The sequence below is a fragment of the Camelus dromedarius genome, chromosome 1 (genome assembly GCF_036321535.1).
Source record: "Camelus dromedarius isolate mCamDro1 chromosome 1, mCamDro1.pat, whole genome shotgun sequence".
Classification (NCBI taxonomy): Eukaryota; Metazoa; Chordata; class Mammalia; order Artiodactyla; family Camelidae; genus Camelus; species Camelus dromedarius.
In genome coordinates this window covers 82,931,073-82,955,749 of record NC_087436.1, presented here as the reverse complement: position 1 = coordinate 82,955,749, position 24,677 = coordinate 82,931,073, and the positions used below count along the sequence as shown (strand labels likewise).

At 41.2% G+C, this 24,677-nt stretch overlaps 1 protein-coding gene and 2 long non-coding RNA genes across 4 annotated transcripts in view; 1 reads left to right on the top strand and 2 right to left on the bottom strand.

Moving 5' to 3' along the window:
* Positions 1 to 24,677, bottom strand: part of PKD2 (polycystin 2, transient receptor potential cation channel) — a 50,413-nt gene that overhangs the window by 12,748 nt on the left and 12,988 nt on the right. For both annotated transcript variants that reach the window (XM_064486237.1, XM_010983103.3), the window contains exons 3-9: positions 18,153 to 18,286; positions 16,399 to 16,649; positions 12,572 to 12,796; positions 9,916 to 10,144; positions 5,410 to 5,577; positions 2,747 to 2,928; positions 1,358 to 1,478 (exon numbers count right to left, since the gene is read on the bottom strand). In XM_064486237.1, coding sequence (XP_064342307.1) covers positions 1,358 to 1,478; positions 2,747 to 2,928; positions 5,410 to 5,577; positions 9,916 to 10,144; positions 12,572 to 12,796; positions 16,399 to 16,649; positions 18,153 to 18,286 — 1,310 coding nt within the window. The remainder of the gene's footprint in view (positions 1 to 1,357; positions 1,479 to 2,746; positions 2,929 to 5,409; positions 5,578 to 9,915; positions 10,145 to 12,571; positions 12,797 to 16,398; positions 16,650 to 18,152; positions 18,287 to 24,677) is intronic.
* LOC135321346 (uncharacterized) lies at positions 7,354 to 9,905 on the bottom strand. Its single transcript, XR_010381077.1, has 2 exons — positions 9,491 to 9,905; positions 7,354 to 9,430 (listed from the first exon to the last, which is right to left on the bottom strand). It is a non-coding gene; the product is annotated as an uncharacterized LOC135321346 (long non-coding RNA).
* LOC135321345 (uncharacterized) lies at positions 11,146 to 16,402 on the top strand. Its single transcript, XR_010381075.1, has 3 exons — positions 11,146 to 11,397; positions 15,082 to 15,297; positions 15,505 to 16,402. It is a non-coding gene; the product is annotated as an uncharacterized LOC135321345 (long non-coding RNA).

The following is a 24,677-nucleotide window of genomic DNA, read 5'->3' as shown; positions in this document are numbered from 1 at the left end:
TCTGATAAAATGACGCATAATTTAGGAGGTGCTGTCTACTAGGGGACAACATTCAAATGAGTCCACATTTGAGCATCTCCAACTGCCACGACCACGTCCCTCACTTGGCAGACTGACAATCAAGGAAACTCAGGTGGCCTGAAGTCCACTGAACTCTCAGTTGCTGGCTTTTGTTCTCTTAGTAGAGATTCACGGATTCAGATGCTCCAGCATTCATAGTACTACCAATGCTGGAGAGTAACAAAGGCTTACTCTTCTCCCTAATTTTTAAATATATGACAGGAACCAGAAACTTTTAAGAGGCTTAGGTTTAAAACCATCATGACACATGCACAGAGCAGGATATAAAGGGACTTTTGCATGTGCTTTCCTGACTCCTTCAGTCTAATTAACGTACATCTAATTCTCAGTCAGTGAGTACCATGTACTTAACCACTAAATACCTGGACCAACTCTGGAGCTCTTACAACTGAGTTACTTAACTTTAGACAAAGGATCTTTATAAAATCTATTAAAAATGGAAACAATGTTGTTTTCTCTTTTTAAGATGATGGTTAATATAAGGAAAATCTTAAGTGTTAGTGTTTACATGACAAATACCCACCACCTAGGTTAAGCTAACTTAATGCTTTCTTAGTGGAGTGAACAAATAAATGTGTAAATGTTAAGACGAAGAACAAAATGTCTTTTTAAAAATCTTAATTATTTTAAGGCCAAAATGTTATTGAAGATGTTCATTTGTACCAAATCCAAAGAATAAAAGAATTATTTTTGAAAATAATCTTTAAAGCAATTTCCATTCATTGTTAGATTTAAATTAAAATGTGAATATTCTTTGTAGGCAGTCTCCAGATGCAGTAAATATGAGTAAGTTAAAACAAACTATCTTGTTCTTGACAAGCAATAATTCACTCAAATGTTACACCTGACACCCTGCATCTGACTTGCTTTGTCAGTTTCTGTTTTTTAAAAAGAAAAGAAGGAGAGAAATGTAAAGTCATGCAAGCAAGTGACCACGAAAATGCTGACGTCTGTGTTAAAAAAAGCACATGAGCATATTCTACTTTTTAGGCAAAGCACTATTTTAGGTTAACTGCAAATCTGCACTCGATCTATTATTTTTTTTGCATTGAATACATATATATAAATGAAAGAACACAGAAAAGATACTTGGTGAAGACTTAAAACTGTGAATGAATGAAAAGTAAAATATGTTTTCTACTATCTACATTTTTCACTTCCTGGGTCTTTTAAAAAAATGATAGGGAACAGAGTGAGAGAGAAAAGAAAAGGTGATGACTTATGACGGTGACTTATCAAGTTTAAATCACCTCACTGTAAACAAAAGTGTACATACCAAAAGAATGAAGAACATAAAGAACACAAATGTAGTGAAATAAATTGGTCCCAAAACTCGGTTAGCTTCCTCAATCTCTGCGAAGTTGATATCACCCAAAATGATACGGAACTGAGTGAAGCTATAAAAACAAAACAAGACACAACACTACAATACAAAAACAAAGAATGGCCAGCATTCTTTTGACATAACATTTCTTAAAAGATGATTTCATACTTTTGGACCCTTTTTTAATCAATGTAGAAAGCTGCCAAATAATAGAAAATTGTCAATCCCTCTGGAAAACTTATGCTACTCATATGAGCAATTAAAGTCTTCGAGAATAAAAATAATACACTTTCATGCTAAATGTGTTATTTCCATTTGGTTAAAAAGAAAACATTATTATCATTATATGACTAATAAAGCAATAGGCTATAAAAATTTAATACATCATCTGGGTAAAATATGATAACTCTAAACTGTCACAACGGTTATCCTGGGTCTGAATTTAAAACCTCTTTAAAAAAGTTTTTGGTGGGAGGAGGGTATAGCTCAGTGGTAGAGCGTGTGCTTAGTGTGCACAAGGTCCTTGGGTTCAATCCCTGGTACTGCCAGTAAAAAGAATAACTAAGTAAACCAAATTACCTGCCCTCTTCAAAAAAAAATTTTTTTAAGGACAGCCAAAACTATATGTGTGTGAAGAACCAATATTCTCAATGCACTTAGAGTGGGCTCAAGAGATGCTATATGTTGCCAAACTGGGTCTTAATCAGTAAAATTATTTCCATTCCTGACTTTAATCAAACAACAACAGTAATTAGGGATCCTCGTGTACAAAGCCCCATTAATTTCTGTTACGATGATCAGATTCTTTCCTAACTCCTTTCTGAAGGGAATGGAAGTCTGATACTGACTACTTTACCTGTTTTTAACATCATATTTGAGGACTCTGGAAAAAGACTGAAAATTCCTGTATTGGTTTGAGCTTCTCCCAGACTATTAGAAACCTTTTTTTCTCCCCTTAGAAAATAAGCTGAAGTTTGACATATATGGTGATAATATTTAATAGGAATAAAAATGTAGGCAAATGGTCTCTGAAATGCTCTGCATTTGGTGCTCAGAAGACCTCAGTCTTTGGAACAGAGTTGGTTTATGATAGCTGTTCTTCTATATCTTACTACTTTAGGGCTGTATCTTAACCATTAGCATTTCAGAATGCACGGTCATCTTTGCATTGGTGGGTCAATGTTTCTGGGAAAGAGAATTAATTCTTGTTTAAAAAAATTATCATTTATAAAAACTACTTTTAAACAGTTGGTAGTTAAGTAGCAACTATGAAGATTTCTTTATCCTTTAGAAGGCAGTGATATCTGATAAATTTTTCTTCTTAATTTCATGTTTACTTACATACACTCTTGGAAGGTACTGAAGTCATCAACCTGAGTGCCAAAGACAAGGTATGCCAACTGAGCATACGCTAAGAAAATAATGAAGAACATGATCGCAAAGCCAAAGAGATCTTTGGCGCACCGAGACATGGTTGTGGAGAGCTGACTCATGGTCCTGTTAAAGTTGATGAATTTGAAGAGCTGAAAGAGAGGGAAGGGATACACAGATGAATGGGCACATGAAGGGTGGTAAATACACACGGTGAAACATTCATTACTCAGGCCTATAAAGGAACGAAATTCTCACTCATGCTACAGCACGAATGAACCCTGAACACACTGCTAAGTTAAAGAAGCCAGACACAAAAAGACAAATATTGCACAATTCCACTTATATGAGGTACCCAGCGTGGGTTAATTCAGAGACAGAAGGGAGAACAGAGGTTACCAGGGGTTGTGGGGAGGGGTAAATGGGGAGTTAGTGTTTAATGGATAAAAAGGTTGCAGCTGGATGATGAAAAAGTTCTGGAAATGCACAGTCGGGGATGGTTGCACAACACTGTGAAGGGACTTAAAGCCACTGAATCATACACTTAAAAGTGGTTACAATGGCAAATTTTATTAAGTATATTTCACAACAAAAAGAAAATGAAAGAGGAGAAAAATGACTTGGCACGTGGAGACATGGTTGTGGAGAGCTGACTCGTGGTCCTATTAAAGCTGATGAATTTGAAGAGCTGTAAAAGAGAGGGAAGGGATACACAGAAAAGGAAAAAAGGAAAATATCTCTTTTTTTTTTTTCCAACTCCAGCAGCTTCTATTTTCTCATTCACAAAGTATTTGCTGAGGGACTATCATGTACCAGGCACTGTTCTTGGAGCTGGGAATACAGCAGGGAACAGAGCAAAGCTTCTGCTCCTGTCACTTATATTTTACATGATGAGTTAAAATACAGTGAAAACAGATCTGGTTATAATTAAAATGACTAGAGATATTTTTCCCCAAGAAAGATTAAAATAAAAGAGAGAGGAAAAAAAACCCCACAAATGAAAACTAGTTTAAAATAACTCCAGGAAAATACTTATTACATATTATTAATTAATTACTGATTATTAAGTGTCATTTATTGTGCTTTGACCATGTACCAGGCTGATGTACACTGTGATGACTGAAATACTGGTATTCTATTGCAGGAGTCAGCCTAGGGCTCGGAGCGGGGATTTGAACCCCGCTCTGTCTGACTGCAAAGCCACAGAGTGCACTTCCATAGACAAGGCACGGAGGACGGCTGCCCAGGTTTGCAGTTCCAGCCCGGAGGGCACGTAACCTGCACAGCTCTAGCAAGAAGCCTTGGTGGAAGCACGTGGGGAGGTGTGTTATAAGCTGAGTTCCCCTCCCTGCCTTAAGAGAACTTAATGGTTCCTGATGTTTGGGGGGCAAGATATTTATAAGGGAAGCACTAAATAAGACACCCAGCCTGGGGCACACGTTGAAAGGAAATCTCCAGAATTTTACTTAAAGACCTCTTCTAAACTGTTTCTGGCCACAACAAATTGTGTTTGATAGTTGTTGTAATCGCATTACTTAATACCATTCCTAGCAATATTTCTGTAAGATCTTGATTATTACGACTGTTTTGTGAAAAAGGTTTGGCACATTAGTGATGGTTTCTCCTGAAGAAACGTGTGACTGAATAAACAGCACGAGAGATACAGAATGAGGTCTATGCCCTCTGATAAATCCCAGGCTTTCCCACTGTGAATACTACATCAAAAAATAAATAACTGTCAGAAAGGACCTTCTAGACTGGTGCTGTTCAACAGAACTTTCTGTGATGATGGAAATGCTCTGTATTTCCACTGTCTATAATAGAGTAGCCACTGGCCATGTAAGGCACTGAGTACTTAAAATGTGGCCAGAGTGGCTGAGGAACTGAATGTTTCACTGCATGTAATTTTAATGCATTCAAATTAAAATCTAAATAGCCACTTGTGGCTCGTGGCTACTATCTGGATGGTACAGTCATAGAGCTTAACTTGGGACAGGCTGGTAGCTGCCTCAGAATTACTGAAATTTCCTGCATCGCCAGAATTGAGGCTCACTGTGTATGAAATGACCTAAGCTTTCACATACATGGAAATGCACATGACGTCTTGGGAAAAGAAGGAAATGAGTCATTAAGGTACTGCTCAGAAGAGCTGTTTGTCCCAATGTCAATTCCAGGTAAAGCCTCCCTATGGCTTCCACCTGGAAAAGAGGCAATCCTTCCAGACAAGGTTTCCAGTGCAGTGTCTCTCTCTTTCCCTTCTGTCTCTTAGTTCCACTTCCGTCACCTGGTCACCCCATGTCCAGTGAAACTCGAACCTGTCTCTGTGTCAGTGTAGCCAGGGGCCCCAGGCCCAGCTGACACCCTGAAAAGATCTCTTCATGCATCTGTTGAAGGAAACCTGCAAAGACAGGTCTAGCAAGAGTGCAGGCAGCAGGGAGTCCCATTCTCAGTGAGATGAACGGTCACATGAGTCCTGCTGGTTTACTTTACTTATAAAACCTGGAGCAGCTCGTGCTGGCTCCTTAAATTTGGCCACAAAAATAAATTCAAGTCCTTCAGCCTTTTGTGTGACTCAGGTTAATAAAAGACGAAAAAGATATTAAAAAAATCTGAACATGAGATTCATAAATTACCTTAATCCAGACAAAGAATACTATGACAGCTGCTATGTTGTTGAACTGTATTTGCCAGTACGCCAGATTCTCAAAGTTGGGGAAAGTATTTTGATCTTCTAGAAACTGCAGTAGCACCTCCACATTTGATACTCTATATATGTTAATTCCTATAGCTATCACGGATAGCTGGAAAACAAAAGGTTTACATATTATTACAGCATTTTAGAAATATATAACTTACCTTAAAACAACTAGTGTATTTTTCTTCACCAATGTATTCATTCTAGGGCTCACCATTCTACTCAACCAATGGCATTTATAACAGTCACTTACACGGAAGGAAAGCGTTGAGCACTGCTGTAAATATATTGCTTGCACTTCCTGAGTTAGGAATAGATAGATATTCAGTGAGTGCACGTGTGTACACATGTGCATGTGCACACATTCAAGAGACGTCACTATGTTACAAAATAAAACTCAATCAGGAATGCCTTGTTTTTAATGCTACCCTCATTTAAATCACTTTCCACCCTTCTGCTTTTCTCAGCCTTCATCTTGCTTTCTGTTTTTGTTTTTTTCCCACTTTCTAGCCATCTATTCTTTTCTTTATTCAATAAATACACAATACTGTGCTAGACATCAAGAGGGAAAAACAGAAGTAAAAACTCCAAACCTTGTCCTCGGAAAACTTATGCTGTGGTTCAAGAGCAGATAAACACACAGAAAGACAAATAATACAAAAACCTTCTAAGGAGTTGGCAGCGCACAACACAGGTGCAGGGTGCAACAAGATGTATTAAAAAGAGTGCTCCTAAGATGGAAGGATGAGCTTGGTCTGAAAGGCTGGTGGGAACGCTGGGCACAGAGGGCTCGAGAAGACTTGCGGTGGGAACATGTGAGCCCAGGCTTTCCCTCTTGCTTGCTTCTGTCCCTTAATTCATGACCATATAACTTTCACATCTGCTTTGGTTCTGGGCTATAAAACCAGATCCAAGGGGAACGTGGGCGCTACTTGCATCCGTCACCACTGGATTAGCAGGTATGTGTGGAACGTGCTAGGGCTTAACTGTAGCCACCTTGCCCTCATGTGGGATCTGAATCCACAGCAGGTGGGCTGTGGGAAGTGCTGTGACCTTTGCTGTCCATCCTCTCTCTCTTCTCAGGGAAGAAGGTCAGAGGCCACTTCATTAGCCCTTCTTGAGATAGCTATCCTGGTGACTGTCAGAGCAGAGACCTGCCTGGCTGCCAACCACAGCTGAAAAAGCCAACCTCACCACTTCCCTTTTCTTCTTTGTGTAGGATTCCCAGACCTAACCTTGTATTTTTGTGCTGGGGGTGGGAATATTCCCTTTGAGCTCTCTGGAATATACTGAAAATGTTTTTCTAATGGACTTCACTGAGAGAAAAGGGCTGATGGACTGAATCCAACAATAACCCTTTACCCAACTCTCATTAGGTACCCTTGTTTTTGCTTTGCACAGGGCAAATGTTTCTAAAAATATGGAATATACGGTCAATTTATACAATATCAATACCATATTAATATACTAAATTTTCCTCGAGGATTTTCCTTCAAAATAGAGAATGAGAGAGAAGAGAGGAAAAAAGAGATTTTTTTGAGCATTTGGGTTGTTACTTCTCTGAGTTTCCTTTGGGTTTTGCATCCCTATCTACAAAAGAACTTTCTTTCCTTGACATAAGCTTCATGAAGGCAGGGATTTGGTTGTTTTGTTCATCCCTATATCCCCAGTGCCTAGAACAATGCCAGGCACATAGTAGGTGCTCAGAAAAGATTTGTTAGGTAAATGAATTACTCATTTTCACCCTGTGAAATCTACCAACCAACAAAATTATTTGAATTTAGATTTCCTCACAGTCTTCTTTTTTCAATAACTCTGCTAGTTTTGAAAGACTATTGCTTGGGACAAATGGTTGATGTGAAGTAAGCCCATAATTGCAAAGTGATTCTGAGATGTTATATTTATATTTAGGGTATACTTTCTTTTCAAGTTTCAGGTGTACTTCAGCCTCAGTTCTTTTCACAGGGCTGAAGGTCTAGTGGAGCGTTGGGGTTATTTGGGGGGATGCGCAGAAAGCACGTCCTATTTCTACAGGGTCAGAGAAGGTTTCAGAGGAGAAGTGGGACTCCTGTAGCCGTTCCTTGTTCTGATGACAGCAGACTGTCTGAATTGTTGTCTTGGCAGCACTAAGAGTTAAAAAAATAAGAAAAGTAGCAGAGTGAAGCAAGTTTTCAAAGAAATACTTGCAAAATTCTGTGGCTGCTGGGCTAAGAAACTTCCTCAATTTCCACACCATCAGCTATTTTTCCAGCGATCTTCAAAGTGGGTACAAGGCAATTCACTGAGGTGTGGGAAGAAAATATTAAAACTTCTAGGCAGGTGATAAGAAACTGTTAGAATTCTATTTGTATTTATTTTTATCCCAATATTTCAAATTCTATGTTGGATATGTTTTCATAAATGTACCTATTACACCACTACACACACACACACACACACACACACACACTTTATAAATAAAAATACATTAGGGTGTGTCATAAAAGTTTTCACTGATGTGTGTACGTAATCAAAGAAGCTGAATGCCACTGACTAGTCTTTTGTTGACACTGAAGGTATTTGCTTAAGAAAGGGGAAAACTTACTAATTAGCATAATATCACCCTCACCTTTTTACCACTATTCTCAGTGACCAACATATAAATAAATCCATGTAAACTAAAAAAGCAGGGTTTGTTTCCTTAGGGCTCCAAACAATAATTGTTTCCTAGGATAATTTTCAATGTATATGGACTGCATTCTGCCATCATGAAGTACAGAAATATTATGAAAAATGATTTCTAGTGTCTCCTTAAATACTGAAATTCTTCTTAACGCTGTCTACTGTTAGCACATTGAGAATTTGGGTATCAAGAGTTTAGCTACAGGAACTGTGTGATGTTACACGGCCACCGTGAAGGGAAGGATGCACTTCTAACTGCACCAGGGCCAGAAGGGGTCCCCGCTTGTACTCTATAGGAATGCTCGTTTGTGTAAAAGTTATTTCTAAAGTACACATGGATGTGGCTAGAGGGGCAGTGTAGTTAAGAGGGCTATTGTGAGGATTCAGTGAACTTCTGTATAAGAAAAGTACTTGGAACTGTGCTTAGCAAGATTGTTTCTAAATTGTTAGCTATCATTATTATTATTATTACTGCTCCTATTAATATTGTTACTGCCATGCAATATACATGTATATAGTTTTTATGTTCTTATTCTTTTACTTACCTATGAGTAACATATTTTCTATGTTTAATAACATATAAAACAAATTAAATAACATGTTTTCTACATTTTACCAACCAATTCTAGTGATGATTTGATAATGATTTGATGTCAGTGCTTCACAAAGCCAAATGAATTTTTGGTTGGGGGGAAAAGAATATTGGTCAAGAAGGAGGATAATAGAAGACAGAGTGCCCAAAGAGTAATGCCCCACTTACTAAGATTTCAGAGGGGCAGCTCTGTCATTGGACAGTGGAAAGGATGGTGGACTTTTAAGCTGTAACAATTAAGCATGTCATTATAAGCTTATATGCTTAATTTTTTAAATGATTAACTCATGCTAATTAATGGTCTCTTAGGATACAAAGCTATTACAATTTATCCAACTTCATAATTTTTTTTGGTGGGGGAAGGTAATTAAGTTTATTTATTTTTAGAGGAGGTACTGGGGATTGAACCCAGGACCTCATGCATGCTAAGCACACGCTCTACCACTTGAGCTACACCCTCCCCCCCTAATATGCTTATACGCTTAAATGCAAAAGATTCTGTGTTATTGCCAAAGGTAGAAAAGCTTGCAAAAACACATTTTTACACTGAGACCTCTGGGAGGAAATGATTAAGATGATGCTGAAGAGAAACTGTCTTGAACAGGTGTTGGAAGTTATCATAGAGTCACGGGCAGGCAGCGAGGTGTCATAGTCTTAACTCGATCATAACTCTGCTTTATGAGTTTCTTGTACCTCATATAGAAACCTCCCTGCAGTTTAAAATTTCCTGCAAATAGTGCTATTTTAAACTGCAGGGAGCTGCCACCTCCAATATTTTCTGGATTTTTTTTTTTTTTGGCCATAACTTTACACATGTGCAGAAAAACATAAACTGATTTTTGTTAGCAGTTGAAGAAAAGTATCATTAGCAAAGAACAGAATAAACAGAACATTGTTGTCTCCCTCACTTCTCAAATGGCATGCCCAAGCCAAACGTGATTTCCTAAGTTATTCTTGTTATTAGTGTGGCTAAGTGAGAGCTTACTGTGAATGCCACCCCCCACTTCTATATTCAGAAGAGTTATTCACGCAAAATGAGAAAATAATTAGTAACACTGAAGTTGATATCATAAAGGAGAACCTTCAGATTCCCCTTCAGGACTATCAAGACCCACAACACCGAGGAGAGCAAAGACTAACTAACATGTTTTAATAACAGAGTAGGGAATTTGGTGTTGTTCTCGAACCTACCACAATGATCACCACATCCAGACAATTCCAGAAACTCCTGAAATAGTGTAGCCTGTGAATCCGAATTTCCAGTATCTCTTCCACCACATAGTAAAGGATAAAGAAGCAAAAGATGATCTCACAGGCTGCCAGGAAGAAATCAAAAGTCGTGACATATCGGATCAGCTTTACAGGCTGAAACTGCCAAGATGGAATCACACCGCCTGTTGCCGGGAATTCGACCAATAACCTGTGTTGCAATAAGAACAATGAAAACAGTAACAACAACAACAACAACACATGGATGCAGCCAGGCAAGGACAGCGACTGTTCCGTCCCTGTCCTCAAAGGAAGTACAACTGGGACCACAAATCACCCCAAACGAGTGGCAAATGTTGTTTTATCACAGTCAGTGACTCCATATGTGTAGAATTTTGTGCCACAAAAGGAAGGATGCTTCCCAAGGCCTCTCAGACCAGAGATTATTTCTCCTCAGACTCCAGTTTAACTTTCTGGTATGTATACAGTTCAAAATGTTGTATACTTTTTTTTTTAAATAGAAGTTAAGCAACAAATAAGCCTTTCTAGGACTTCTATTAAATGCAAGTCATTTAGATGGGCAATGAAGAACACAGACAGATATGTCATCATTCAAAATATGCACGGTCTGGTTGAGAAGTAGCATGTCTATTTCATACACGTATAAAGATAGGGACTGAGTTTTTCATTCATGTTTTTGATAACCCTTAACCAGCTTCAAATAATTTGCCGAGCGGATACTTATTGCTACCCTTCCCAGAACCTTATAGTGGATCGGTGCTCAGTGAATGTCTGATTGTCTGAAACAATAAAATGTATGTTTTAACATTCATACTTTTGGCACTGATCTTTAGTACTTTACCGTAATAGAAGTGAAGCTGCTTCTTGCCAAATTCCCACTTGGAGCTGTCATGCTGAGAAAGTTAAATGATTCACTTAAGGTACAACTTCCCTATCACACTAGAAATTTAATCTCTAGATCCTTAATTTCAAGACTTTTAAAAGACCTGCAGTCAGCGATTAGGCTTAACTGCCTCTCCCATCACAGGATGTGTAGTGACTCCTAGAACCTGAGTGTCTCGGGCTCAAGCATGAGCCATAGTCAAGTACAGGCAGGGACTACAGCAAATGAGTACTGGGCAAAGAGGCGTGACACATTTTCCTTCCTCTGCACTATCAATCTTCTGTTTTCTTCCTATTGGATGTGTTGGAGAGAAGGGGCGAGAGCCACAAACTCAGAAGAGCAACACTGAGCCTCGTGACAGCCTCCGTGTGAACTCACGAGGGCAGGAAGTGGCTTCTGTGCTGAGTCATTTCTCTCCACCCATCCTGGTTCTGCATCGTCATCCCCTCCAGAGACTGAGACAACAACACAGAGAAATGAAGTAACTGCCTTGACAGAATTCACTCTTAAAGTATGGGGAGGAAGTGCAAGACACACTCATCTATATTTTCTATAAACAGGTATTTCCTTAAATGTCAATCAGAGTTGCCAGCCTGCTTTTAATCTCTTCCTGTTCTCGCTGGAATCATTAGGAAAAGTTCACTAATAATCGCAATAGATTTTCATTCATTTCTAGTAATAACTACTACTTGATTTAATGTGATATTATTTTCTGCAAAAGTCGTTAGAAATAGGAACTGGGACAATCCAGTGGGCTATGTAATGCAGAGTTGAGCTTAGCCTCAAAAATAATCACAAAATAAGGATATTACAAGAATGTATCCTTCTTATTTGGTGAGTAAATATATGTGCAATAATTCATGTTGGCAACATTTGGGTGTTGTCACCATGTTCACCAGGAGGAAGAAAGCAGGTGAACTCTGGATCCACCTTGCCTTGTTCTACTTTATTAATAGTGCATATCACCTTCTATCATATCACCTTAGCTATTTAACTAATTTGTTTCTTTTATTTATTGTTTATCATCTATGATCTCCTCCTGGTTGAACGCAAGCTCTGCAAGGGCGGGGACCTTTATTCTATTCACTGATGTGTCCCAGGAGCCTTGAACAGTGCCTGGAATGTATTAAGTGTCCAATAAATGTTTCCTGAGTGAATGAACAAAAGGCCCCAGACAAGCTGGTGGGATCTTTGTCAGTTTCCTCGCTATCACGAGTGGTCATAATGGTAACATCACAGAATCTGTAGAAGGAACTTTAGGCACCTTTGGTAAATCCTGAACGTGAGCAGGTACCGGGTATCTTACTTACCCAGGCATAGCCCCTGACTACTGTGCCTGTGTCCTGATAGCGTGGGCATCATCTGAGAGTAGGAAATTCAGGGAAATGAGTCAAGATTTGATGGCCGAGGGGCTTGGGAATGGAGCATGGAGCACTGGTCAGCCTCATAATGGGAAAGGATAGAGGTTAGCGAAACACAGTGGGAAGGTTCCAGCTTTGGGATAAACCAGACTTAAGATTCTTCCCAACTCTTAACATTCAAGGATCCCAACTTCTTTCCCACAAGATATCCCTCTGCCAATAAGCTTTTGGTTTTCACCCCTTGTTGCTATTGGCTCTGATCCTTGACATTCTCTTTTAGCCAACTGCAGGCAATGGTTTTCTGGCCTTTCTCCAGACTAGGATGTACATACAAACACACAGGAGTTGGGGGATGAGTGCCCCTTGTACACACCTGATCACACAGAACAGGTTAATGTTGGCGTTGTACACTGAAAAATCAATAAAAGTTGCCCTGGTTCCTCGGTCCAGCCAGCCATTTTTCTTGAGGTTAGCAACCTGAGCAGCTGTTTCTTCTCTTGTCCTTGACAAATCCAGGTAGTAGCCAGCTCCACTATATGTTGCAATCATTCCCCAGTGGCTGCTCCCATTCAAGTCTTTTTCACTTGTGTAGATCCAACTAATCAAAAAACAAAACAAACAGGTAAATCAGTGGAACATTTGGGGCACTTACAAAGACAGTTGGTTCCTGGTAAGATACAGTGTGTAATAAATAAATATAAGTCTCATCAAGCAGGGTAATGTGCTTGCCGTGATGCTTTGTAAGTGCTTTCTTCCATAATTTTCACACTTATTATCCCCACTTTAGGAATAAGGGCCCTGAGGCTTAGGTCAACTCAATCTCAAATCTTTTGAAGGGAGAGTCAGGAACCCACACCAGAACTGTCTGTCTCCAGAGGCCTGAGCTCTCAGCCCTCAGTTGATGTTTGCCTTCCTGGGGTGACTTAGGAATTATGATGATTCTAGGCACCCAAAAAATTGCAGCCAAAAAAGGTACAAGTTCATCAAGTCACTGTCAGCAACTGAACTAAGTACGACTCCATACAGCATCTGGGAACGTAATCCACCAATATCTACAGAGGCTCTCAGGAACCAGATGCTTCTCGGGCATTAATGAGGATATAAAGATGAACCAAGATTTTTTCTCTCCCAAAATGATAAGCAGGGAGAGAAAAGTTGTAATTAAATGATGAAAATAAACCTTAAGGTAGATGATACAAGAACCAACAGAGATGCACAGAGAAATTGCTCAGGCCCATCAGAGGAAAGCTGACCTTCCTTGCAGGTCCAGCCACGGGACAGGTGATGCAGAGAAGGCCTGGGAAGAAGCCGTGCTAGACCCGGGCTGTGAAAGGCAAGCAGGATTCAGACTTACACAGGTGGCTGGGGAGGGTGTTTGGAGGCCTGAGCCAGGCAGGGCCAGAGAAGGACAGGGCAGCCGGCAGTGGTTTGGGTTGGCTCCCAAATGATGAGGAAAAGAAGGCTGAAAGGCAGACTGTGGTCAGATGGTGAGGGGCAGGGGAGGTCTCTGGCAGGCACAGAACTGGGTTACTCTGGTGGCTGGGGTGGTGAGAAACAGCGGGCTCCCGGGCGGGCAAGAGTTAACACAGTGGGTGTGAGACCCCCCTTCCTTCACAAGGCCTGCTCGCAAGGTTGGATCTTGGCTGACGTCTGGAACTTGAGTGATGAATGACTCCCTACACTGATATCAAACTTCCTGTACATAGAAAGAGCGGCTCACTGTGCAGATGCTGTCGGTACAAACCAAGTGGCCTAAGCCAAATGCCTGCTTCCCCCCGGGAGTTTGAGATCTGGGGACGTGCTAGGCAGAAGCTGCCTGTGTGACCAGCACCTAGTAGACACTCTGGTCTCTGATGAGCTTCTCGGACATTTTCTACATGTTGTCACAACTTGTTTTGGGGGGGATGAAGCCCGTCCTGTGTGGCTCGCTGGGAGAAGACTTTAGGAAGCTGGCACTTGGTTTTCTGCAGGCTTTGCCCCACGTGCCTGTCCCTCTGTAGCTTCTTGCACATATCCTTTCTCTGCAATAAAACTTAGCTATGAATATATGCTGAATCCTTCTAGCAAATATATATATGTGAGCCCTTCTAGCAAATTACTGAACCTAGGGGTGGTCCTGGGGCCCCTGATATAGCTGGTTAGCTGTCCCTGCAAAAACTGAGGGTTTGGGGCATATTGAATTATGGGAGCTGGTGGGACAGATGGGCAGCAGACAGACCTGTCTTCTATCACTAGAACGTAAGCTCTGCTAAGACAGAGGGTTTGCACCTGTTTTGTTTACTGCTGTGTTGTCACTCCGGCCAGCACCATTTCTAGAAAAGGGAGACCTCACTGGGAACATGCCCACATGCTAACGCGCAGTATATTTGTTGAAGAAATGATGAATCGTCAAATAGAGACGAGAGTGTAAGCCATCTGAACGTCAAGGGAAAGAGTATAAAGAAAGAAAAGAGAGAGATCTGACTATGGAACCTGGGCATGAGAGAGAAGGGGGATGCAGAAATAGGAGAAACCAAAGTTTAGTGTCACTCACCAAAGTCAAAAGAACAAGCAATCAACACAGCTGCATCCTGCAGAGAGGCTGAGGAAGATGGCAACCAGTGAATTGGCCAAGTGGACAGACCCACTGGTGGCTTCCAAGAGAGGTGTCCAAAGCAAGGGCTTAAGTTTTAAGGGGTGAATCAATGGTATGGAAAAGAGAAGACTATTCTTTTAATAAGTTTGGAATTGAAGGGAAGGAGAAATGGGAGTAACTCAGACTCTGCAGGACCAGGACGGTTTTGACACACAGAAGAAGGACCCCTTCAGAAGCCCACTCTGTAGTGGAAATCACTTATTCATCACGCATCCAACCAATGTTTTCTGGACATCTGTATCTTCCAGGCACTGCTCAAGGCTTTGGAAATACAGCAGTGAACAAAACAGAGTCCCTGCCTTCAAGAAGCTTGAGCACTGATGGGGAGATGAGGACAGCAAGATGGTACCTTAACACCTTCATTAATATGGAAGAAGCAATGTGGTGTCATAGAATGAACATGGGTTTTGGAGTCAGGCTGGTTAAATCCCAGCTTGGTTCCATTTACTAGTGGTGATCTTTGGGTAAGTAAGCCTCCATTTTTCCTTCTATGAAATGAAGATGATACCTGTTTCAGAGTGGTCCTGTGAAAAGCAGATGAGATAATGTATGGATTCACTTCTTAACTAGCATGAAGTAGAGGCTGCTTAAATCTCTCTTATCAATGACATGTGTTAAAGTAAAATATGAGACAAGGCACCAGAGTTTAACTGTATGCTTTTGCATTGCAGGAACCAGAAAAATGAGCACCAGAGAGCAAACACTATGACAGTCTGGAAAAAGTGTCTTTTGGGATTCAGTCTAAATCTGATGCTGACTGTTTGTTATGGGTCCTAGTTCTAAAGAGGGTGTGTGCTGGGTGATAGACAAGGAATCTGGTTATGAAAAAGGGGTTTGCCTCCATCGTGTGTAAACTAATCTGGATTCTGGTATCTCATTTCCCAAGAAAGGGATCCAGATGAACTGGCAGAATTAGCTTAATCAAACTTAAAAGACAGTTCTAATCACAGTGACTCACCCATGGCCAGTGCCCCAAGAGGTCCACCATGGGAAAGTCCGTGAGCTCCTCTCATTTTTTATAATAACCACAGTAATTCTAGAAATAATGACTGTCCTCCCCTAATACACAAGATGTTTTGAGTATTGTTACCAAAGAGCACTAAAAATCCCTGCAAATATGCACAACAGAGATATGTACTCAAAATCATAAACAGACATTTGAGAAGGAGAGGCTTTAAACCAGACAGAAAAACTGCAAGTGTAAGCTTACTATACACTTTAATTGTACTCTGAACAAAAACTTATTCCTAAGAGTTAATAAAAAAGATTTTCTGTACCAGAAAATGTCCTAGTAACAACTAAATGAACCGTGTTACTGGATCTATAAAAACAGGATCCAGGTATTTTAGAAAAACCTCCGAAGGCCCAAGTAGCTTCTTTCCTATGGGTCATATGGTCAACCATTTAGTCTTTGGAAAAACATGTATGCAGAAGCTACAAGGGCGTAAAAAGCAGACAAAACTTGAGAAACCGAAGTTTGGCCATAGCCTTAAGTATAAGCATTGAAGGCATCTTCTCCTTGGTGAAGGGGTTAGAGACTGAATGAATGAGCCACAGACACTCACGCGGTTCCATTTCTTGGGCCGAATGGAGCCCTGTCTTCACTGCTGACAGAGTAGACGTCGTAGCACTCGGTAATCTCGTCTCTCAAGTCCTGGGGAATGGAACAGGACCCGTTTCTGACTCTGAGCTGCCGTATCCGCGGGACCCCCAACAGGAGGTTCTCGCAGTAGATGAAGCTCCGGTTGTCGGCTTCGGTTCTGTTGCTGGGCTGCGCCTTCCAGTACAGCCCATCCAGTAAGGCGCCTTCTGTGAACTGAAAGCAGAGGCAACAGTTTTGAAAAGCTCCAAGCTCAGCAGCTGCCTTGCTCCTTCCTGGAATGCTTGCGCGACCAAAAGACTGGCAACTCTGCGAACACGGGAGAGTGACAAGGGTGGGTTCTGCCGTTGAACAGATTTGGTTGGATCTTGCTCTGTCATTTACTTGCTGGCTGTGAGGCCTTGAGCATCTGTAATATCTATCTTCTGTCTGGTGGCCACACCTGGCACAGAGTGGATGCTTTGTAAATGGCAACTCTGATTTCTACTTTAGGACTGAAGGCTGGGGAGAGGGTGGAGCTTGCATAAATGCACAACCACGATCACTGTCATTTTCTCTGATTAAAACAGCACCCCACATAACCATGGTTCATAGCCACTGGAGAGGAGAAGACTGTAGTTCTGATTACAGTCTGCTCTCTAGGCAACCTTTTAACTGTCTGGCCTATTTTGTCACATGGTCAGCTCTCTAAGCCCTCACCTCTCCTTCCTCCCTTCCATTTTCAGAGTCTGGCTTTCCTTATCATGGAACTGTGTAAGCGTGAGAAGTGTCTCGTTAGTTTGCTCCTTGGGAAGACAGACCCAGTCGTTTCTCAGTGTCTTATCCTTATCAGACGACCAATAGAGATGGAATGACCTACCCCACTGAGGTGGGAAAGATTCACATTACACAGGGGTGGTTTTGGACGCCAAGTATTTTTAGGCATTATTTAGTGTATTTAGTTCTTGTGATCCACTTCCTCTACTTTTAAAATCAACAGCTCTGACCCCAGGGTTTAATAAGAATTTTAGAAAGTATCTCCCCAGGAAGAAGCAATCATTTCCTTTCCAATTTTCTTCCTAGTTTTCTTAGATTCTGAGCATGTCTTCCAGATCAGTTTAATATTTTTCCTATAGTATATCTCGTCTTCTATCACTGTGTTAGAATCTGTGACAATTTGGGGAGGGGCTGGGTTGCATTTTATGTTAGAGATTTTTGAAAGATTGGGCCTGCCTTGTATCAGGCACTGTTCTAGGGTACACGGTACCATCGACAAAGAAACAAAAACGAAAAACAAAGCAAGACAAAAGAATTAAATTCTGCTCTTATGGCGCTTACATCCTACGAGATACTCAGAAGATTATTTACGGAATTATGAATGACTAGGGCATATTATCAACTAGGGCAAGGAAGTCTGTCAGGCAAGAAAAAATGCCAATTTTTCTTACACTTTAGCCTTGTGTAAGCACTCTGTATCTTAGTTTCTTCATTTACAACTTGGCGCATAATACTGGTACTTATTAGGTTACTAAGGAGGTTCAGTAAGGTAAGACATGATACACTCAGCACGGTGCAAGGCACCTATCCTCGTGGTCTCAGTGGAATTGCTAACAACTCACCGTAACTTTGAACATCTCAACCCAGTGTTAAGCACATGGCAGGACCTGTAGATACCGCTGACCTGAATATTATGAAGCCCATTGAACAATTTCTAGTGATAAAGAGGTCATTTGTAAATACCTTCCAGAAGTCTTCCATTGAAGAAAGAGTTTTAAAGTTAGTTTTCTCCGTTTTGGACACTGGGGTGTCTAGGAAGAGCTGCGACATTGTCCGGGTGTAGTAGTACACGCTGGAGCTTATCATCCCGTAGGTCACTGGAAGACAGACAGAGCCACGTGAACTCCGCAAGACGCTGCAGCCTCACGCACACACTCCTGGTGGACGCGCGTAATGTCCTTCTTTCCCTTTCCCTTTCTGCCAGGACACCTCCCTGGCTCTCTGGCTTTTAAAAGAAATAAATTAACGTTGGCTTATGTGAAACGAAACTGGCTTATTCCTGAACATCAAATGAAGCCATCACACACCTCTACTTCACACCTGGGACTTCCAACATGCCCTTCAGTGTCACCTCCCACCATCTCCCTGGACAGACCCTCCACGCCAGTGAGCCTGAAGCCCCCCCCCCCCCCCAGAGGCCACGCCGAGCTCCTCATCCTTCGGCTGTGCCCCTGTTGCTCACTCTCCCTACAAGAGCTCGGGCACCCATTCTTGGTTCGTTCCCAGATCAATTCTCCATTCTTCTTGGCCCTGCTCCGTGCCCTGAGGCTGACTTCCACAGACAGTACCATCGGGCTCCCCTGCCTTCTGGTTTCCAGTGAATTCAGCCAATAGGAGGCCAAACAGGAGATCTAGGGGCGCAAGAAGGGAGAGGTGAATTTGTTCCCCAACCTCCCATCCCCTAACTTCCTGGATGCGGCTGCTGGGGGAGTCTCTTCTACCCCACCGATACCAGGTTCATGCCACGCCATTCCCACCTTTTGTCCCTCCAGACCTGCAGTGCCCCATGTCCCCTGTTGGCTCTTGTAACAGTGCCACACTTCCCTAAACAGTCCCTTCGTTAAACTTCCTTTAATTACCACCTTGAGTCTCCCAACTCTTTCTTTCTAGGATGTGGACTAACACAGACACATCTGCCTCCCATCTACCTATCAAATCTTGTATGGCACGCTCCATACTCAAGCCATATCTGGGCCATGGAGACTTGCTGATCATACCAGCCCATTAGGAACGGTCCTGGAGAAAAGTGGGGAGATAATCTGCAGGCCTACTACGTCACAGGAGATCAGGGTTTGAGTCTGGGTCATGCCTCTTACTTGCTATGTGACCTGGGCAAGTTGACCAAACTTTCCAAGCTTCAGTTTCCTCTTCTATGAGATGGGGATAATTAGCTACCTTATCGGATTTTTTGGGGTGCTTAAATAAAAATTAAAACTTATCCAATACAGTGGCTGACAGTTAAATGTCCCGTAATGGTGATTCTTCCTCCTTAACCAGATTGCTATAACAAATCTATTAAAAATTTCAGCATTTTAAAGAGTGCTGTCTCACTCTGAACTCTAATAATTGCAGGAACAATATACTATAATTCCTACTATTAGCTGACAAAAAGCTTCAAGAGGAAAGAAACATTTCCCTTTAACACTTCCTTTGACCACAGAAGTTTTATACTTCTTTTGACCATAGTTCTCAATACCCAGCAAGCAATTAATATTTAGTTGATTCTGTCATAATCCGCAGGCATCATAACATGCATTTTTAAAGCCTCCTATTCAGTGCTTCAGGGATTAAATGCTATTTAGCAAAGTATTTCCCTCACCTAGTCCCCTCCCCACCCAGGCATCATAGAGAATTAGGATGAAAAGAGAGGAGTGGATACTAGTGATCCAAACACTAGTGTGTCTCAGAGTTCATCTCGAACCGTCAATGGAGCAATAAATGCACACAACCACACGGCTCGTGCTCCCCATCTAGAGGGGAAGGGACGTCTTCCAGTCCCCTCAGGCAGGCTCCCTCACCTGTCCCTATGACCCACTCACTGGGACAAGAATACTCTTCCAGTGTTACATGACTTGCGTCCTTTTAAAACTGTATCGGACCAGAGTTAAGGATTTGGACTTTTAATCCAGTCACATTTATGGGACAAGGTGCTAGATGTGAAGATGAGCAAGATGTGATCTCTGTCCTCCAGAAGACGGACTCATAGTGTCCCCAGGGGGAGTGCTCCCTGCCAGCTCCCACCGAGGGATGGACATGTACTATGTACTCCACAACAGCCTTCTTCGGATCCAAAGCTAATACCATGCTAAAGAGTAGTATTGAAGGCTTCCTAAACTAGACTAAACAATTACTAAATAGATTTTTTTTCATTAGTGAAACTAGAATTAGCTTTAGATTGACTGATTAATATAGAATACTCTCGAATTTTTTACCTGTGGGTTTTTTTGTTAAAAAATTATGATAAGCTAAATTTTTTGATTTATAAATGTGCAATGTATATACACATATATACACATACATATATGTACTTTAGCCACTGATTTAAAAATATATCTCCTTTACTGTCCTCTATTTTTAATACTGATTGCTTCTGAAATTCTCAGGACCTGTATGGAATTTAATGGCTTCACTTAAAGGGAAATGATACAGCCTCTTGGTTATGCAGCGCCACCTGCTGGACATCCAGAGAAGCAATGCCATCTAGCATTGAAGGGATGTGGATTCTAACACATTCATTCAATCAGCAAACATTAACTCAGTCCCTCCCTTGTGCCAGGCAGTGGGCTGGTCCATGGGACATCTTCAAATAACAGCTCCACACGCTCCAGGAGTCAGCTGCACCATGAGTCCATCTAGGCTGTAGCTAAAGGACCCCTGGGATTTGGAGTCAGAACGATTTGGGTTTGAGTTTCAGCTTTGCTTCATCCTTAAGTCAGCCTCTGTGTTCATAATTGTGGGTCTCGGTGTCTTGGGATCTTGGACAACTATTTAACTTTTTTGACCTTGAGTTTCATTATGTAGAAAATGGAGATAATAACATTTCAGACTTTTGTGTAGTTCACCTGGAGAAATGTATGTAAACACGTATTTTGCATACTGTTAAATGCAATAGAAATATAAGACTGTTACATGAGTTCTCCTTTCAGTCCTTAATGGGAAAACCCCATTTGAAAGGTAATATTCACCCTTTAAATGAACTTAATTGTAAAGAAAAAAAGCTACAGCATGAAACAAATGACAATCAGGAAGGAGAGGAAATATTTTTTAAAAATATAAGGTAAAGGACACACGTATATCCTATGTGCATATATTTTTTTCTGCTATTTAGTCCTTGTCTTAACTCCTAAATTCAGTTTTCCATAAAATAAGCCAGAAGAAAAAAAAATCACAGCATCGCCAACTAATCAGCATGTAAACTAACCAAAGCCGTCTTATAAACATGGTCTCATTTCAAAATAAACTATGGACACCATTTTATTATTAATGTAGTTGAAAAACTATAGGCTTAAGTACTAGAAACTAAAAGCAAAGGAGAGATGTCCAATATAACAAAAAGAAAAAGGAAAATGAAAAGTAATGGGAAAGCATAAAAAGAGAGGAAAAAATAAGATGGCAGAAATTTGACAAAGGCATGAACTGTGAAGAGTTTAAACTCACTATATGGCAAAGTCTTAAATATTGGTTAAAAAATTAAAAATGCATCTTTAGAGTTTTTATGAGACCCATTCAAAATGAAGCTAAAAATAAAGGAATGAGAAAATACATATTAGACATACATTCAGGATAAAATATTCTTTAAGAGGTGTTGAGTGGTGGTATAATCCTCTGACAAAGGTGATTATACAGTGAGTACTGAGTTAAAGAAAAAGGTTATCTTATGTTGAGAAATGATACTTTACACAATGATTTACCTAGAGTAGACTACTATGTATTGAATAACAGTATTAAGATATATAAAGCAATGACTTCTAGTAATATAAGGAGACTTACCAAAACCACAATTGTAGTTGGAAACTTAAATGTATATTTCTCAATCTTTATCAGAGAAAGGAGACAAAAATGATCTAGGGATGTTAAGGGTTTTAATAGAATATGTAACAATGTATAAACATCAAACTTAATACTGCACCAACAGAGATCACTCATACTCTTTTTCAAATATCCCTGGAATATTTAAGAATTAGTAATATTCAAGGCCACAAAGACAACACAAGTCCCTAAAGTTAAGAATCAGCCAGGCAGGTGTCCTTATAGAGATGGCCATGTGAATTATCAGGCGTTAAAGGGAGCAGGAAGGGGTACACTGGGGACTGGACAATTGCGCCTCCTGGGGAGTGATGGAAATGTTAGCTATCTTGACTGCAGTAGTGGTTTCACCGGTGTAGATGTCTATCGGAATTCATCAGTGTTCATCTGAAATATGTGCAGCCTACTGTACAGGAACCGTACCACAATAAAGGTGTTAAAAAAAACAGGGACCACTGGTGAAAAAATAAATAAATAAAAAATAAAGAGGTGGCCACGTGAAGAGAGGGACACGGGAACGCCCTGTGGAAGTGGAGGCCTGAGGCAGTACACGCCAAGGATACCAAGGATACCAGAGCCCGGAGAGGCAGGGAAGGATCCCCTCCAGGCTTCAGAGGGAGCTGGCCCTGCTCGTACCTTGACTGGTTTAATCTGGTTTCAGAGACAGCAGTCTGGAGCCAGTGCCTGGGGGTCCTACAGTCCAGACACTGGATCCCAATGGTATTCAGAGCCAAATTCTTAATATTTAAATACATCTCATCACCTCCCCCACCCACCCTACTTAAAACCCTGGCTTCCCCTCACCAAAGCCTACCAGACCTGCAGGGTCTGGGCCCTGACCACCTTTCCATCCTCATCTGATGGCTCTCTCTCCAGGCACCATCTGCACTCAGCTTCCGGAAGGTTCCGAGCTCTTTCCTGCCTCAGAACCTTCACTCGTGCAGTTCCCTCTTCATCTGACCGGCTCCCACTCTTGCGGCAGGCCTCAGAGAGACCCTCCCCGTAGGGCTCCCTCCTTCCCAACTGTCTTCTTTCTTATCACTTACCATGTCTAAGGGCAGGGCCTATATATGTTTTAATTAAGTTCCTGAACAGTCATTTGAATCAATAAAGGAATAATCCAAAATAGAAATGATAAAGGTTAGAAATAGCGACAACAGCCACACATGAAGAAGACGGATGTGAGAGGCGCTACAGAGGAAGAATCAGACGGAACGATCCCATGAGAAGAGCGAGGGAAGGCACTGAGGACGACGCCCAGGTTTGGGGTGAGCGGTTCACAGGGGTGATGCTGACATTGCCCAGACAGAGAACATGAGCAAAGCATTCTGGACGGGCGGGATGATGAGCTGAGGCTGAAGGATGTTAAGGCTGAGATGCCCATGCCTGTGAGATGCACCGGTGGGGATGTCCAGTGAAAGCTGGCATGAGGGGTGCAGCTCACGAGAGAGGTCTAGGGGGCCTCGCGAGTCCCCAGTGCACAGGAGCAGCTGAAGCTGTGGGAAAGGTCACTTACAGGGAAGGCCAGTCACCCAGCCACAGAGAATATTGTTCAAACACGTTTCAGAAAGAAAAAAATTAAGAAATGAACAGAGCAAGGAAGAACACAGGAAGAAAGGGAGTCACAGACACCAAAGAGGGAAGTTTCTAGAAAGCCGAATGCATTGGGACCAAATGCCAGAGAAAGGCTGAAAAGAGTCCATGAAATTTGGCAATTAAGAGGTCTCTAGTGACCTTGGTGAGGGCTTTCTAGGAGGCAAAGGGGACTGCAGAATAAACTGAAGAGATGAATTAAAGTTATTAAAACCCCCAAGTATTTTAATCCAGTTTGGGTTAAAATTCAAAGGAAACTGTAAGTGACAAGTTGTGACAGAAATCTCTGAGGGAAAGAGGCTGTCAACGTAACTGCTTTTGTGAACACCTCTATGAAGTAGTATTTCTTTTTTTCTTAAAACAAGAGAAAAGGAGATGCAATATTTACTAAGTTACCACAAAGAAATAAAGAAAAGAAAGCTATCACTTGGAGGAAAGGCCACGTTAAAAGTAGTATTTATCTATGAACACACATTTCTTGTTACTGTAGCTTTTGTTCAGTTCATCAAAGAGGACAAAGTGCTTTCCAGCCGTCGTCGGTCTTCAGTAGTTACTTCCCACGGACTGCAGCCTGCGAACTGAAGACTGCACGTGTTGGGTGTGGGAAGCTATGTGGGAAGATGGAACGTTTGTCGCCAGAAACTGATTCAGCTTCCTCTAGTGTGATGATTAACCTACTCACTTCGACTTCACTGACCTGGTTATCAACAATTAATCTGCAAGGATTCTCTTACAAATTAAGAAAACTATCTCTATGCTATCATCCTTGAGAGATTTTTACAAGTAAAATAAAATACTCGTTTCTTTTTTAATTGACAGATAATTGACATACAACATGGTGTAAGTTTAAGGTATATAATGTGTTGATTTGATACTATCCATGTTTCCTTTTTAGAATACCAGGCAGTCTCCTTTTTCCAGAAATAAAAAAAATGGAGATTCATAGACTTCTTCTTAAAAAGGCTCTTCCTGTCCTAGGACATATCATGCTGTATTACGATTATGTTGTTTATTTCTCTACTTTCATTATTTCTTTGGATACCAGTGAGTTTGAGGTTAAAGACTTTCCTACACTAATCGATAATATTT